Source organism: Dreissena polymorpha, chromosome 3 (assembly GCF_020536995.1).
Source record: "Dreissena polymorpha isolate Duluth1 chromosome 3, UMN_Dpol_1.0, whole genome shotgun sequence".
NCBI classification, from domain to species: Eukaryota; Metazoa; Mollusca; class Bivalvia; order Myida; family Dreissenidae; genus Dreissena; species Dreissena polymorpha.
Genome location: NC_068357.1, coordinates 74454816 through 74470483, shown reverse-complemented (window position 1 = coordinate 74470483; position 15668 = coordinate 74454816). Strand labels below are relative to the sequence as shown.

The window sequence follows — 15668 nt, the reverse complement described above, 5'->3', positions numbered from 1 at the left end:
TCTGTCTGTCTGTCTGTCCGTCCGTCCGTCCGTCCGTCCGTCCGTCCGTCCGTCCGTCCGTCCGTCCGTCCGTCCGTCCGTCTGTCTGTCTGTTTAAAGTTTGATAACTTTTGCATTATTGAACATACCAACTTGATTTGTACCATGCATGTGTTTCTTATGGAGCTGTTCATTTTGAGTGGTGAAAAATCAAGGTCGAGGTCATCCTTCAAGGTCAAATGTCAAATATCATTGTATTTTTCTTTCCTAAAACTTAAACCTTTGGTAAAGTTTTATCATAAGTTTTTTTAAATTCAACACAGCAACTTCATATTTGGCATGCATGTGTATTTCGTGGAGCTGCACATTTGGAGTGGTGAAAGGTCAAGGTCATCCTTTAAGGTCAAAGGTCAACAATTTAAAAAAATCATTTCTCCATTCAATCTCTTACTTACTTCTCATGGAGCTTCACATTTTGAGTGGTGAAAGGTCAAGGTCAACCTTCAAGGTCAAAGGTCAAAATATAAAAAACATAAATTTTCATAATTTTGTTAAATATTGAACACAGCTACTTCATATTTGGCATGCATGTGTATCTCGTGGAGCTGCACATTTTGAGTGGTGAAATGTCAAGGTCAAGGTCATCCTTCAAGGTCAAAGGTCAAAAATGAAAAAAATATATTTTTCATTTCTCCATTCAATCTCTTACTTACTTCTCGTGGAGCTGCACATTTTGAGTGGTGAAAGGTCAAGGTCAACCTTCAAGGTCAAAGGTCAAAAAATAAAAAACATAAATTTTCATTACTTTTTAAGCCCCGGATCGAATGATCGGGGGCATATTGTTTTCGGCCTGTCTGTCATTCCGTCATTCTGTCCCAAAACTTAAACCTTACAGTAAAGGTTTGCAATAACTTTTGAAATATTGCACATAGCAACTTGATATTTGGCATGCATGTGCATATCATGGAGCTTCACATTTTGAGTGGTGAAAGGTCAAGGTCATTCTTCAAGGTCAAATGTCAACAACAAAAAGTGGCGCATTAGGGGGAATTGTGGTTCTGACAAACACATCTCTTGTTCTATTATAAATTTTTGAAGTAGTGTGATTATATCTCAATATTATAAAAAGGTGAACATCTTGTTTGTTCAAGGATGATGATAAATGGACGCTGAAAAATGGTTTGAACAGTAATATCATATTAAATTGTAATATATATTATTGTGGCGTTGCATTACCGGTAAAAATTGTTCACAGGGAAAATTCAGATAAAAATGCTACTGAGAACTTTAAATCTGGGGTAAATTTGTGTATGCTAAAATTGTCCATGCCATATTAAAGTAATGTGACATTTTATGCACATAGATGTAATGTATATGAAGACTTTGTGTCATGTCCAATAAATATATTCCTGACATGGGTTGTTCTGGTGGTTGTTGTTCTTTATGGTGACATATATGTGTTCATTTTTGCATTTATCACATTAATGTCATGGTAAATGGCCAAGTTTATAATGTAATAATATCCCATAGATTGATTTCATACAATAATTTCTGATTAATTGTGATTTTTTCATCCTGTGCTTGTATCCATGTAACGAATATTAAAGTCACTGCATTTCATGGAACATTATTTATAAGCAATTATCCTTGTCAAAACTATGGTGGCATTAACTGCTTCACAATAACAACATACATTTTGCAAAAATATTCATGTTAACTACTTAGCATATGCAAGATGATTGTGTTTATGGTTATTGTGTGAGGTCTCTGACCAACTTCAATAACTATAGTTGTAATTTTTAATATCTGAACTCAATTTAGACTGCTTTGTTTGATGCCATCTGGCATGGTGGACATGTGTTATCAGAACAGGATACCATGTGGTCATTTCATAATAAAGACAAGTCTGGTGTGTTGCTCTGCAAAGTCTGCTTGTCAAATATTTCAACAGTTGCAATAATAAATATCAATTAAATGTTAGGTTCTATCAGTGTCTTTCCACACATCCAAATATGGGAGGGTGGGCAGATTTGTATGAAAAGCCAGGTTCAGTGAGAAGCTGGGGAGAGTAGAATGGACCGTTGAGATGTAAAGAGACAAGTAGTATGAGAGACTTATTCATTGGTGTATATATTTATTATCATAGTGTGCAAATAAAATGTAGAGTGTATATACTGTGTTGTGAAGTTATGAACTCCCCCCTTGAAAATTGTAACACTATGACCTGCATTTTTGCTGAATTATGGCCCTTTATATACTGTGAAACCATTATTATTTGTCTGAGGCATTAATTTTTGTCTATTTTGTCAGTGGACCAATTGACGAATTTAAGATTTTAACGAATAATTATGTCAAATATTTAAACAAGACTGAATTACCGTATTCATGAGACATTAATATCCAGCGTAATTTACGCATACAAACTTCGTCTGTTTCGTAATCAACAAAAATCTGGTTTTGACAAAAAGAGTTGTACAATATACAGTGTAATTAACTGACAGTGACATTTCTGTAAAACGGGGATGCAGTAAAGCTGTATCGAATGCGTTGACTTTGTTTAGGTAGAATAGTTATGATTAGCGCTAATTGTCAACAACTGTATTACCCATTGTGTGTATTGTGTTGTTCAGGGGTGTTGTAGAGTATGCAGCCATGACACAGCAGATCCGGATTTAAGACAATAAACATAATTAAAAGATGACTAATATTTTTTGTGTATCAATGTAATTTTGTTCAATTTATTGACATGATTGTAATTTTAACTTTTTGTAGAATTTATTATGCTAACATAGACATAAAAACATATACATGTTTCTGCGGTCATTATATCAAGTGACTGAAAGAAAAGGTACATTATACTTTCAAAGCGGAAGAAAAAACAAGCGCAATGCCTTTGGACAGACCTTGTTGTGGACTGAAATCCTGGGTCCGGTTTAATAAGAGCGACCATGGTCGAGCGACTATGGTTGTACCAGCGAATAATCGTCGCATGACGATAACCGGGTTTAATAGAGAGCGACGATTTTCAGTCGACCGCGTGTTGTTCGACATACTGTCGAGTGACCGCAGTCCACCTCTCACACCACGACTGCTCATCGCTTGACGCTTTGTCGGCACCCAAACCCCGTGCAAGAGGACTCCCAGACAATCTGCGACGGTACCAAGATCGTCTTGGCACCTGTAGGACAATCCCAGACAATCTGCGACGGTTTCAGAAGGTCTCCCAGACCAGCTGGGCACCTGCAGAAGACACCCAGACAGCGTGCGACGTTGCCAGTCTCCAAGACTGGCGGCGCACCTGCATGACACTCCCAGACAGTCTACGATGGTGCCAAGACCGTCCGGACACCTGCAGGAGAATCCCAGACTGTGCCTTCCAAACCGTCGGGGCACCGGCAGTAGACTCGCACACGGCGCCAGAAATATACCAGACCGTCGGGGCACTAGCAGGAGACTCCCAGACAGTCTGCGACGGTGCCAAGACCGCCAGGGCACCTGCAGGAGACTCCCAGACGGTGCAAGAAATTCTGCAAGATTGTCGGGGCAACTGCAAGAGACTCTCAGACAGACGGCGACGATGCCAAGACAGTCTTGGTACCTGCAGGCGACTCCCAGACGATGCCAGACGGTCTCCGAAACCGTCAGGGCACCAGCAGGAGACTCTCAGACAGTCTGCGACGATGCCAAGACTGTCTGGTCACCAGCCGGATACTCACAGACAGTCTCCCAGACCGGTGGGGCACCTGCAGGGACTCCAATACAATCTGCGTCGGTGCCAAGACCGTCTGGACAGCTGCATGAGACTTCCAGACAGTCTGCTATGTTGCCACGTACGTCTGGGCACCCGCAATCGATTCCCAGAAAGCCTGTGACGGTGCCAAGACCGTCCTGGCACTTGCAGGAGACTCTCAGACGGTGTCAGACAGTCTCCCAGACCGTCGGGGGACCTGCATGAGACTCCAAGACAGTCTGCGACGGTGCAAAAACCGTCCGGACACCTGCAGGAGATTCTTAAACAGTCTTCGACGGAGTGAGAGACTGTTGGGTACTGTTACAGACTGTCTGGAAGTCTCTTGAAGTTGCCCAGAAGGTCCTAGCACGTCGCAGAATGTATGGGAGTCTCTTGCATGTGCCCCGCCGGTCTGCGAGACTGTCTGGCACCATCGCAGACAGTCTGGGAATCTCCTGTATGTGTTCTTACGGCGTTGACATCGTCGCAGATTGTCTGGGAGCCTCCTGCAGGTGCCCCTCCGGTCTGAGAGACTGTCTGGCACCGTCAAAGACTTCTGAAAGTCTCCTGCAGGTGCCGAGACGGTTTCGGCACCGTCGCAGACCGTCTTTGAGTATCCTGCTGGTGACCAGACGGTATTCGCACCGTAGCAGACTGTCTGGGATTCTCCTGAAGGTTCCCTAACAGTCTAGGAGACTTCTGGCACCGTCTGGGAGTCTCCTGCAGCTGCTCAGACGGTCCTGGTACCGTCGAAGACTGTCTAGGAGTCTCCTGCGGGTGGCTTGTCGGTCTGGGAGATTTTCTGGCAGCGTCGCAGATTGTCTGGGAATCTCCTGCATGTGCCCAGAAGGCATTGGCACTGTCACAGACTGTCTGGGAGTCTCCTACTGGTGCCCAGACGGTCTTGGCACCGTCGCACACTGTCTCGTAGTCTCATGCAGGTGCCCCGCCGAATTAATAGACTGTCTGGCACCTCTCACACCACGACTGCTCGTCGCTTGACGCTTTGTCTGGGAGTCTACTGCAGGTGTCAAGGCGGTCTTGGGACCGTCTCAGACTGTCTGGGAGTCTCCTACTGGTACCTTGAACGCGACGAGTGGTCAGTCTAGTGCATTCCTTTTTATGTCCCGTAGCTATTTGTTTACATGAGTATGCTGTCCTCAACGCCACCCTAAATGCGTTTATGGCTGCCACTTTTTCCGCTTTTTTGCCTCGGTCATCAATTGCCCGTGCTTTCCCTCCAGCAGGTTCTTGTTCTCGATAACAAGCTCTAAAATGATATCTCCTTTTTGGACAACGAATGGCACTGAATCGAATCGATGCTGTCTTCGTCTTTCATTTTTCGCGTGTATTTTTGCCGTCGGATGTTTATGGCGGAAGTGGTAATTTTCATAAAAATAGCGACTACCACGACCGCAGTCAACTGACCACACAGTCGTGCGACCACAGTCGCGGCAACTTGCTCCTTGAACGCGACGAATGGTCAGTTGGCGGCCGACGAGCGTCGGTCGACCACACAGTCAACCGACTACAGTCGGGTTTTGTAGTTTTTCATTAAACCGGACCCAGGTGTTAGTTTGGGGCACATTTCAGGTCAGCTATAAGTTACCATGATAAAGAAAAATATCTTGGCCAATGCTGACAAGGTACAAGGTAAACACAGGTCAATGTGATGTCTTGTAGCTTAAATTTTGTGGCTATTGTAATGCAGTGCTATGGTAATATATTATATAATAAAATGTTTTCTTTGTTTATTATGAGGTACTATAAGAAGCACCTTGTGAGTTTTATAAAAAAAATATTAAAAAATTGAAATGTTTATTGTAATCAAAAAGCGGAGGAATGTTTTGATGTTAAGATGTTAATTATAAGAGGGCAAGTCATCAATGCTCTTTATGGATGTGGAAAAAAAACAAACTAACAATTACCAACACAACTGAAAGAATCATGAAAAATTTTGTTTTTAAAATGCCTAACTTCCTTTAGTTCAATAACAAACCACAGAACATTTCACTATGAAACTTGATAATGTTCTGGTACAATATGACTGTGTGCTTTTTGCAATTTGATATGTTACACATAATCTTAGTTTTAACATTTTCGAACATTAATAGCAGTCTGCCCCCTTAGACATAAGCAGTCACAAATATGTTTACAATGTGATATATTTTTCACAGGTGGTAATCATAACCATTACTTGAATGTATTGCACGCAAAGGTGAAGCATATATAAATGTCATAAAGAGTGGAATTCATCTCCCCCCACACCCCACACCCCAAAGAACACAATATAAAAAATTACATATACATATATTAAAATACTGCAGCTTAATGATATACATGGAAAAATACTTTACCCATAGGCTTATTTAAAGTGATTAAAGAGATATTAATTGACAATTAAACAACTATATTTTATTGCCATGATTTTATAAACGCAATATTAACAATTCCAATGAAAATATGGTCCTTAACTTTCAAACATATAATACAAGATAGTATGTTTAAGTTACAAATTAAGTTAATGTTGTGACATTGTTACAAAATATTAAGAAACCTTTATCATGAAAAACATTGTATTTTGAACAAAATGTATAGGATACACAATGTGGTTTACAGAAGCTAGCGAGTGACGAGATTTTATATTTATCGATGTATGAAGGTATGCCAAATTTAGATGGTTTAGGATTAGCTATCCTGATACAGTGAACATGCGTAATACGTATGTGGTATGAATGGTGGACTGCTCATGCATATCGAAAGGATGATGTAGTTATAATGAACTGTGGTAGCAATGCATTATAGACTGTCAAATGTTCAACTTATTCACCAAAACAACCTTGCCTATGCCTTATAGCTGTTCTTTATATTTGGGAAGTTTAAATGTTATGAACTTGATTTAAAAGTTGTTTAAGACATCTGTGAAATTTGTGATTTATGGAGAGAATCAGAAAGGCTGGAGTGTTACAATATAAAGCTGAAGACATGAAGGATGTTTGAAGTCTTGACAAGCTCCTCAATGGAATGATATTGAGTGAAAGAGATTATTTCCTGATGTTCAAACATGGATACTTTAAACATTAAGATTGGTATGTTTTCTAGAGTGTGCACGGATGTTGTATTAAACTGTGACTGCATTGTTACATCAGAGAAGAATACTTAGACATAACTTTGCTTACTTACATCAACTTCAAAGTTTTGTATGTATATCTTTGTGATTCTTCACATTTAAAATAAATAAATATGTGAAACATGTATTTTGTTAATCCCCTAATGTAATGTAATGTTATTCTTTCTCAGTACAATCAGGAAAATATTAGAATAGTATTCTGGTATTGTGAAAACCAGGTCTAAAGAAACAGAAGATTTACCACTACCATAAAAACTATTTCTTTCCTGATTTGGTACTCAAACGTGCCATAATTGGAACATTGACTTTTCCTGGAGAAGTAAATCAGAATTTCTAACATGTGTGTAAATATGGTATGGACTGGAACATGAAATGAAATATAAATTTAGACTGTGAATTCAATGCTTGAGGAAAATGTGAGAAATTGGACTATAAAAACCTTCTTTATTTGAATGATAACTTAAATATGTGTTCCAAGCACATGTGAATTTAGTTTTTAACTGGATTTAATCAAGATGGCCGCCTTGCCTCAGCGCGTGAAACTTCATCGACGCCAGGCCATGAAAAGAAAGGGTTTCAGTAGAGCTGGTCGGTCCTCGGTAAGTTTGGTGTGGTTCAGTCTGTGGCTGGTCAGTCCTTGGTAAGTTTTGTGTGGTGCAGTCTGTGGCTGGTCGGTCCTCTGTAAGTTTGGTGTGGGTCAGTCTGGGGCTGGTCAGTCCTTGGTGAGTTTGGTGTGGGTCAGTCTGGGGCTGGTCGGTCCTTGGTAAGTTTGGTGTGGGTCAGTCTGGGGCTGGTCAGTCCTTGGTTAGTTTGGTGTGGGTCAGTCTGGGGCTGGTCAGTCCTTGGTAAGTTTGGTGTGGGTCAGTCTGGGGCTGGTCAGTCCTTGGTAAGTTTGGTGTGGGTCAGTCTGGGGCTGGTCGGTCCTTGGTAAGTTTGGTGTTGCTCAGTCTGTGGATGGTCAGTCCTTGGTAAGTTTGGTGTGGGTCAGTCTGTGACTGGTCAGTCTTTGGTATTAAGTTTGGTGTGGTTCAGTCTGTGGATGGTCTGTCCTTGGTAAGTTTGGTGTGGTTCAATCTGTGGATGGTCGGTCCTTGGAAAGTTTGGTGTGGGTCAGTCTGGAGCTTGTTGGTCCTAGGTAAGTTTTGTGTGGGTCAGTCTGGGTCTGGTCACTCCTTGGTAAGTTTGGTGTGGGTCAGTTTAGGGCTGGTTAGTCCTTGGTAATTTAGGTATGGGTCAGTCTGGGGCTAGTCGGTCCTTGGTAAGTTTGGTGTGGGTAAGTCTGGGGCTGGTTGGTCCTCGATAAGTTTGGTGTGGGTCAGTCTGGGGCTGGTCAGTCCTTGGTAAGTTTGGTGTGGGTCAGTCTGTGGCTGGTCAGTCCTTGGTAAGTTTGGTATGGGTCAGTCTCGGGCTGGTTGGTCCTCGGTAAGTTTGGTGTGGGTCAGTCTGGGGCTGGTTAGTCGTTGGATAGTTTGGTGTGGTTCAGTCTGTGGTTGGTCAGTCCTAGGTAAGTTTGGTATGGTTCAGTCTGTGGCTGGTCAATCCTCGGTAAGTTTGGTGTGGGTCAGTCTGGGGCTGGTCGGTCCTTGGTAAGTTTGGTGTGGGTCAGTCTGGGGCTGGTCGGTTCTTGGTAATGGTGTGGGTCAGTCTGGGGATGGTTGGTCCTCGGTAAGTTTTGTGTGGGTCAGTCTGGGGCTTGTCGGTCCTTGGTAAGTTTGGTGTGGGTCAGTCTGGGGCTTGTTAGTCCTTGGTAATTTAGGTATGGGTCAGTCTGGGGCTAGTTGGTCCTTGGTAAGTTTGGTGTGGGTCAGTCTGGGGCTGGTTGGTCCTCGATAAGTTTGGTGATGTTCAGTCAGAGTGGCTGGTTGGTCCTGGTAAGTTTTGTGTGGGTCAGTCTGGGGCTGGTTGGTCCTTGGTAAGTTTGTTGATGTACAGTCAGAGTGGCTGGTTGGTCCTGGTAAGATTGGTGTGGGTTAGTCTTGGACTGTTCAGTCCTTGGTATGTTTGGTGTAGGTAAGTATGGGGCTGGTTGGTCCTCGCTAAGTTTGGTGTGGGTCAGTCTGGGGCTGGTCAGTCCTTGGTAAGTTTGGTGTGGGTCAGTCTGTGGCTGGTCAGTCCTTGGTAAGTTTGGTGTGGGTCAGTCTGGGGCTGGTTAGTCCTTGTTTAGTTTGGTGTGGTTCAGTCTGGGGCTGGTAAGTCCTTGGTAAGTTTGGTGTGGGTCAGTCTGGGGATGGTCTGTCCTTGGTAAGTTTGGTGTGGGTCAGTCTGGGGCTGGTCAGTCCTTGGTAAGTTTGGTGTGGTTCAGTCTAGGGATGGTTTGTGCTTGGTATTAACTTAGTTTGGTGTGGTTTAGTCTGGGGATCTGGTTTGTCCTTGGTAAGTTTGGTGTGGGTCAGTCTGGGGCTGGTCAGTCCTTGGTAAGTTTGGTGTGGGTCAGTCTGGGGCTGGTCAGTCCTTGGTAAGTTTGGTGTGGGTCAGTCTGGGGCTGGTCGGTCCTTGGTAAGTTTGGTGTGGGTCAGTCTGGGGCTGGTCAGTCCTTGGTAAGTTTGGTGTGGGTCAGTCTGGGGCTGGTCGGTCCTTGGTAAGTTTGGTGTTGCTCAGTCTGTGGATGGTCAGTCCTTGGTAAGTTTGGTGTGGGTCAGTCTGTGACTGGTCAGTCTTTGGTATTAAGTTTGGTGTGGTTCAGTCTGTGGATGGTCTGTCCTTGGTAAGTTTGGTGTGGTTCAATCTGTGGATGGTCGGTCCTTGGAAAGTTTGGTGTGGGTCAGTCTGGAGCTTGTTGGTCCTAGGTAAGTTTTGTGTGGGTCAGTCTGGGTCTGGTCACTCCTTGGTAAGTTTGGTGTGGGTCAGTTTAGGGCTGGTTAGTCCTTGGTAATTTAGGTATGGGTCAGTCTGGGGCTAGTCGGTCCTTGGTAAGTTTGGTGTGGGTAAGTCTGGGGCTGGTTGGTCCTCAATAAGTTTGGTGTGGGTCAGTCTGGGGCTGGTCAGTCCTTGGTAAGTTTGGTGTGGGTCAGTCTGTGGCTGGTCAGTCCTTGGTAAGTTTGGTATGGGTCAGTCTGGGGCTGGTTGGTCCTTGGTAAGTTTGGTGTGGGTCAGTCTGGGGCTGGTTAGTCGTTGGATAGTTTGGTGTGGTTCAGTCTGTGGTTGGTCAGTCCTAGGTAAGTTTGGTATGGTTCAGTCTGTGGCTGGTCAATCCTCGGTAAGTTTGGTGTGGGTCAGTCTGGGGCTGGTGGGTCCTTGGTAAGTTTGGTGTGGGTCAGTCTGGGGCTGGTCAGTTCTTGGTAAGTTTGGTGTGGGTCAGTCTGGGGATGGTTGGTCCTCGGTAAGTTTGGTGTGGGTCAGTCTGGGGCTTGTCGGTCCTTGGTAAGTTTGGTGTGGGTCAGTCTGGGGCTTGTTAGTCCTTGGTAATTTAGGTATGGGTCAGTCTGGGGCTAGTTGGTCCTTGGTAAGTTTGGTGTGGGTCAGTCTGGGGCTGGTTGGTCCTCGATAAGTTTGGTGATGTTCAGTCAGAGTGGCTGGTTGGTCCTGGTAAGTTTTGTGTGGGTCAGTCTGGGGCTGGTTGGTCCTTGGTAAGTTTGTTGATGTTCAGTCAGAGTGGCTGGTTGGTCCTGGTAAGATTGGTGTGGGTTAGTCTTGGACTGTTCAGTCCTTGGTATGTTTGGTGTAGGTAAGTATGGGGCTGGTTGGTCCTCGCTAAGTTTGGTGTGGGTCAGTCTGGGGCTGGTCAGTCCTTGGTAAGTTTGGTGTGGGTCAGTCTGTGGCTGGTCAGTCCTTGGTAAGTTTGGTGTGGGTCAGTCTGGGGCTGGTTAGTCCTTGTTTAGTTTGGTGTGGTTCAGTCTGGGGCTGGTAAGTCCTTGGTAAGTTTGGTGTGGGTCAGTCTGGGGATGGTCTGTCCTTGGTAAGTTTGGTGTGGGTCAGTCTGGGGCTGGTCAGTCCTTGGTAAGTTTGGTGTGGTTCAGTCTAGGGATGGTTTGTGCTTGGTATTAACTTAGTTTGGTGTGGTTTAGTCTGGGGATCTGGTTTGTCCTTGGTAAGTTTGGTGTGGGTCAGTCTGGGGCTGGTCAGTCCTTGGTAAGTTTGGTGTGGGTCAGTCTGGGGCTGGTCAGTCCTTGGTAAGTTTGGTGTGGGTCAGTCTGGGGCTGGTCGGTCCTTGGTAAGTTTGGTGTGGCTCAGTCTGGGGCTGGTCAGTCCTTGGTAAGTTTGGTGTGGATCAGTCTTTGGCTGGTCAGTCATTGGTAAGTTTGGTGTGGGTCAGTCTGGGGCTGGTCGGTCCTTGGTAAGTTTGGTGTGGCTCAGTCTGGAGCTGGTCAGTCCTTGGTAAGTTTGGTATGGGTTAGTCTGGGGCTTGTCAGAAATTCTTAAGAAAACAAAAGGGTTGACTTGGTCAGACACCCCAGAGTCATTCTGCTGTGTAAATACGGATAATGTAAATAAAAGTAAGAGAAAACTTTAAGAAAATTGACAGAAATACATGTAATATCTTCATTACGAAATAAAGTGTCAAAACTAATAGTGTTGCAAAATAGTGTATAGTAGATCTTTTATCTATTGGTAAATTATAAGCATATGAACAGGGCTTTAATTATAATGCAGTTTTCAAATATGTCATGCATGAACCAGGAAGTATAGAAAATGAGTATTGTTATATACTTGGTACATTTACATCCAGAAACTGAAAGTTCATTACAGTATACAAATCAAAGCACTTGGTATAAAACACAATTAGATAATATCAAGATATTTTTCACCAACCTTATGTAAACATTTGAATTGAAATAATGTTTTTTTTCATGCATAAATTATAGCCCTTCACAAAATGTTTGTATAATATTGCAACATTAAAGGGACCGTCAACCACGAATGACGAAAATAGAAAAGTTCTAAAATACCGTATTTTTTTACAATTATTAGTTTATTTTGATTAAAATATCACGACTGGTATATTACTTTACTTGAAAAAAGTTCATATTTACAGTATATTCGGTATTAAAATGTCGCAATGTGAAATCGAAAGTACATTGCGAAATTAGGTGACATAATGATATACACACTATTAATAACGCAAATAGATTGATCATTTTATATATAAAATATATACAATTCACTATGCATACACAATTTGCACTCCTGGGTTAACCATGTGACGATGATGATCAATCTACTTGCGTTAACTGGTAGTAACTACCTGGTACCTGTACCCAGTAAAATTTATTACCCAATATACTGAAAATATGAAAACTTAACAACTTTTTTTCAAGTAATGTTATATACCAGAGGTGATATTTCGTGGTTGTCAGTCGCTTTAAGTATAATTTAAACCAAAAATATGCCAGATGTTGTATCTCATTATTATATTGTCTAAGTTTTTTGTTTTCTTAAACCTTTCTGGTGTGAATATGTGAAATAGTTTTTGTGTTATCCTTTGCTGTCTTTCTTAAACAAACTTTTACTGACTGAAAAAGTCATACCTATTTACTCTGAGAATGAATATACCCTGACTCAAAATAAGACATAGCCCGCTGAGTGAACATTACTAAATGTAACTTGCTTTTGTTAACAAGATTTTGTCTATGCCAGGATAAAAGCAACAATAGTTCAAACATCACCATAAGTTGTTGGTATTAATAAAAGTTCAAGTACATCAGTTCTATACATATATTACTCTAATACAAATGTGAGTGGATTTCTTATGCTGTATACTAAGTTGAGAGTACGGTAATCATCCTGAGCCGGGCGGTAATCATCCTGAGCCGGGCGGTAATCATCCTGAGCAGGGCGATCTGTCTTGTCACAGTCTGAAGAACCTACTCTGTATTTCAGACATTTACCCTCGATTTAATGAAATATGATACTGAACGCCTGACATTCTCTCTCCTGGCAAACATTAGCACTTGAGCCTGTCAGATGTACACCTCACTCAGCTATGTAATAGTACAGAATTCTTTGTTAACCCTTTCCCACTCAGAAGCAAAGTGAAAATGGCTATGTGCAAACATCATAAAACCAGAACAGCCTGTGTAAGTAACTCGCAATCTGTTCAGGTTTTATGCTGTTTGCTGCTCATCAGTATCTAGGGGTTGGAAATGAAGCCTTATAAATTTAAATGTAGTAAAAAAAGGTCTTTAATTAGATTTAACTTTCTGAGGGACTACATAATTATGTGTCAAAATACGTATCTAAGTGAGAAAGGGTAAAATACTTTTTTTTTTTTATTAATTATAGTTTAATTGATGATTATAATAAAAGAAACTTAACTATGATTTGTAGCAATTAACTATGTCATGGTGTAATACTTGTACATGTAAGTGGCAAAGGTTTGCTCCAAAGATATTTTGTGAAAGAATTTCAACTAGTTAAGCTAAATACTTTGGTTGGGGAACTTTCATAGTATGAAGATAGATAATTCTCAAGTATCTTTGCAACTTTTAAAATGTGTTATTTCCCTTTCTTCAATATTCCTTCTACAGATAAAGAGCGTTTTTCAATTGTTACATGGTGGTATCATAGAGATATTTTTGCAGTGATTTCATTAATATTCTCATTTGCATTTTATACAACAGCAATATGATTAATCTTGTAAACGTTGGCATGTGACGGACCTTCACGTGACAGAAGTTAAACTATGAATTATGATGGTGATTTAATAGAGTACTGCTTAAGTTATAGGCTCCTGTAAAGATCATGGGAATATAGATGTACATTTTTGTTTTCAAGATTTCGTTAAAAGAATAGCATTCCATGAAAAATCACTCTTAAATGCTCATCATTTTAATATTAATCCTGTTCCTTACCATATACAATAAATAGAAGTTATTGGATATGGATTGGATATGGTGTCCACCTAGCGGCTGGGAGGTCACAGGTTCGATCCCACTGTGGGTGCGTTATTTAGATTTCTCCCCAAAGACACCAAGTACTGGTTCTAGGACCAGGAAATGGACCCGAGAGTGTTTCAAATTAGTAGTAATTACTTTTAATGCAATCGAGCTAAAATAAATAGGTTAAACTAAACTAATGGGAATTGTGATAAGCTTATGTTAGTGTTTATGCCCCCATGGAGTGGGAGGTATAAAGCATTATAAGTTGTCTGTTTGTCAGCACTAATACAAATGTCAATCATCCCAAAGCTTGTGTTTTCAACTCCTCTTTAACAATATGACTGATTTCGCTGAAACTGTCACAGTTGAATCACCATAATTTGTAGATGAGCATAAAGAATGTTTGCTGTAACCAATTTTGGCATAATTATGGACCTTTTTCTGTTTTTCCATCATTTAGAATATTAGGTCTGTAAATGTTGTCTTTTCTAGTATTGTCAAGTACTGGGTGGATCTTGCTCAAATTTTCAGATGATTGAAAAGAAAGAAATTTTGCCTTTGAGAAGTTCTTGCTGAATTATGCCCCTTGTGTTTTTTTTTCTAATATAGAATATACATTTGCATAATTGTGTGTTTTCATTTCTTTTTAATTGTTTGGCAGATTTTGCTCACACTTTCACTGGTTAATGATCTTACTATCTAGGTTATCCTTAAGAAAGGAATGCTGGCTGCAATCTGTTTTGGCTGAATTATTGCTCTTTGTTGTTTTTCTTTTCTGTAATATATATAGTTAACTTGTATGTGTCAACGCATGTGTGCTGGGGTTATCAGTGTCTGTGATAATACTAAAATGCCTGGTTATCCTATGTTTCGTCTAGAGCATCTCATAATTAATCTTTGCAATAAAAAAAATACTCATTAGAAAATTACCATACACTAGAGTCTTTGTGTTATATTGGGTTAAATACATCGAGATTTTGCAAACATTAAATAATAACGCAAATATTGTGGATTGTTTTATATTGAAATGTTTTATTTAAAAACAACTCAACAACCTAAAACTAGCATCTTCCAGATGTTTCAATGATCTGTTGCATTGTCTAGCCAATATTGAGCTCTGCATATTCCTAAAATGTGTTTTTCCTTTGGCTTGTAGACATCATTAACTTTAATTTTATATATGTGTACAACATGGAATGTTGTAATTGGCAATTAAGATCTGGCCTTAAGCCCTCTTGCCATCCATGGTGTGTAAAAAGAAATATGTTTGTACAGCAAGTGACTGCTTTGAAATATTAATTAATGCATGCTTTGGCTCTTGGAGGGCAGGAGTCAGGCATTGCCAGGTCGTATTCTGTTGATGTACACCCCGTAATTCATTGGAAATGTAATTAGGAAATGGCCAGTGGTTTTGAGTTTGAAATGTAAAGTTAGCAAATCGAGGGAAGTCTTCAAAATGGAACTTAAGCACAAATATTGTGTATTTATGAACATGTTTGTGATGGCAGAATATGAAACATCTAATATGAAAGAAGTTGAACTGATAACAGATTACAAACAATGATTTCCTTATTTCTGGATTTATATATATAGATGTAACAAGATTTTGTTAATGAAAGATTTTGTGGCATGCGCCAAACTTGAAGTGCTTCCAATCCAGACAACATAAATCTTTCAATTTATTAAAAACAAAAACATGCTAAAAGTTAGCATTTTATTTCATTTTTAAATTTACTTTAAACAGAATGACTTGTTTGAGTAAAATCTTTCCAGAAATTTATCAAAAATAAGGAGTGTAAAGAAGTACTATATATGACAGAAGTTTGAATTTGGCAGTAGAAGTGTTTCACAGTTCTGTTTTCTGGAAGTCAGTAACTCGTCTGATTGTTGAACCATGAAGTATATTGTGCATTTTCAGACGTTATCAAAGATTATAGAGTCCCGACCACCATCCGACAGTTCTGGGGAGGATGCAGACGACGAGGATTGTCGAGGTACGTCCTAAAAATAAATG

At 40.9% G+C, this 15668-nt stretch overlaps 1 protein-coding gene across 3 annotated transcripts in view; it reads left to right on the top strand.

The window, feature by feature from the left end:
* LOC127874777 (pleckstrin homology domain-containing family G member 1-like) overlaps positions 1 to 15668 on the top strand; it is a 290411-nt gene that overhangs the window by 167307 nt on the left and 107436 nt on the right. For 2 of the 3 annotated variants that reach the window (XM_052419389.1, XM_052419390.1), the window contains exon 2: positions 15573 to 15648. Coding sequence is in view for 1 of the 3 variants with exons in the window: in XM_052419385.1 (XP_052275345.1) it covers positions 7355 to 7438; positions 15573 to 15648 (160 nt within the window). In the remaining 2 variants the exon portion in view is untranslated. Of the gene's footprint in view, positions 1 to 6898; positions 7439 to 15572; positions 15649 to 15668 lie in introns of those variants that run through there. The other variant, XM_052419385.1, reaches the window with a different exon arrangement.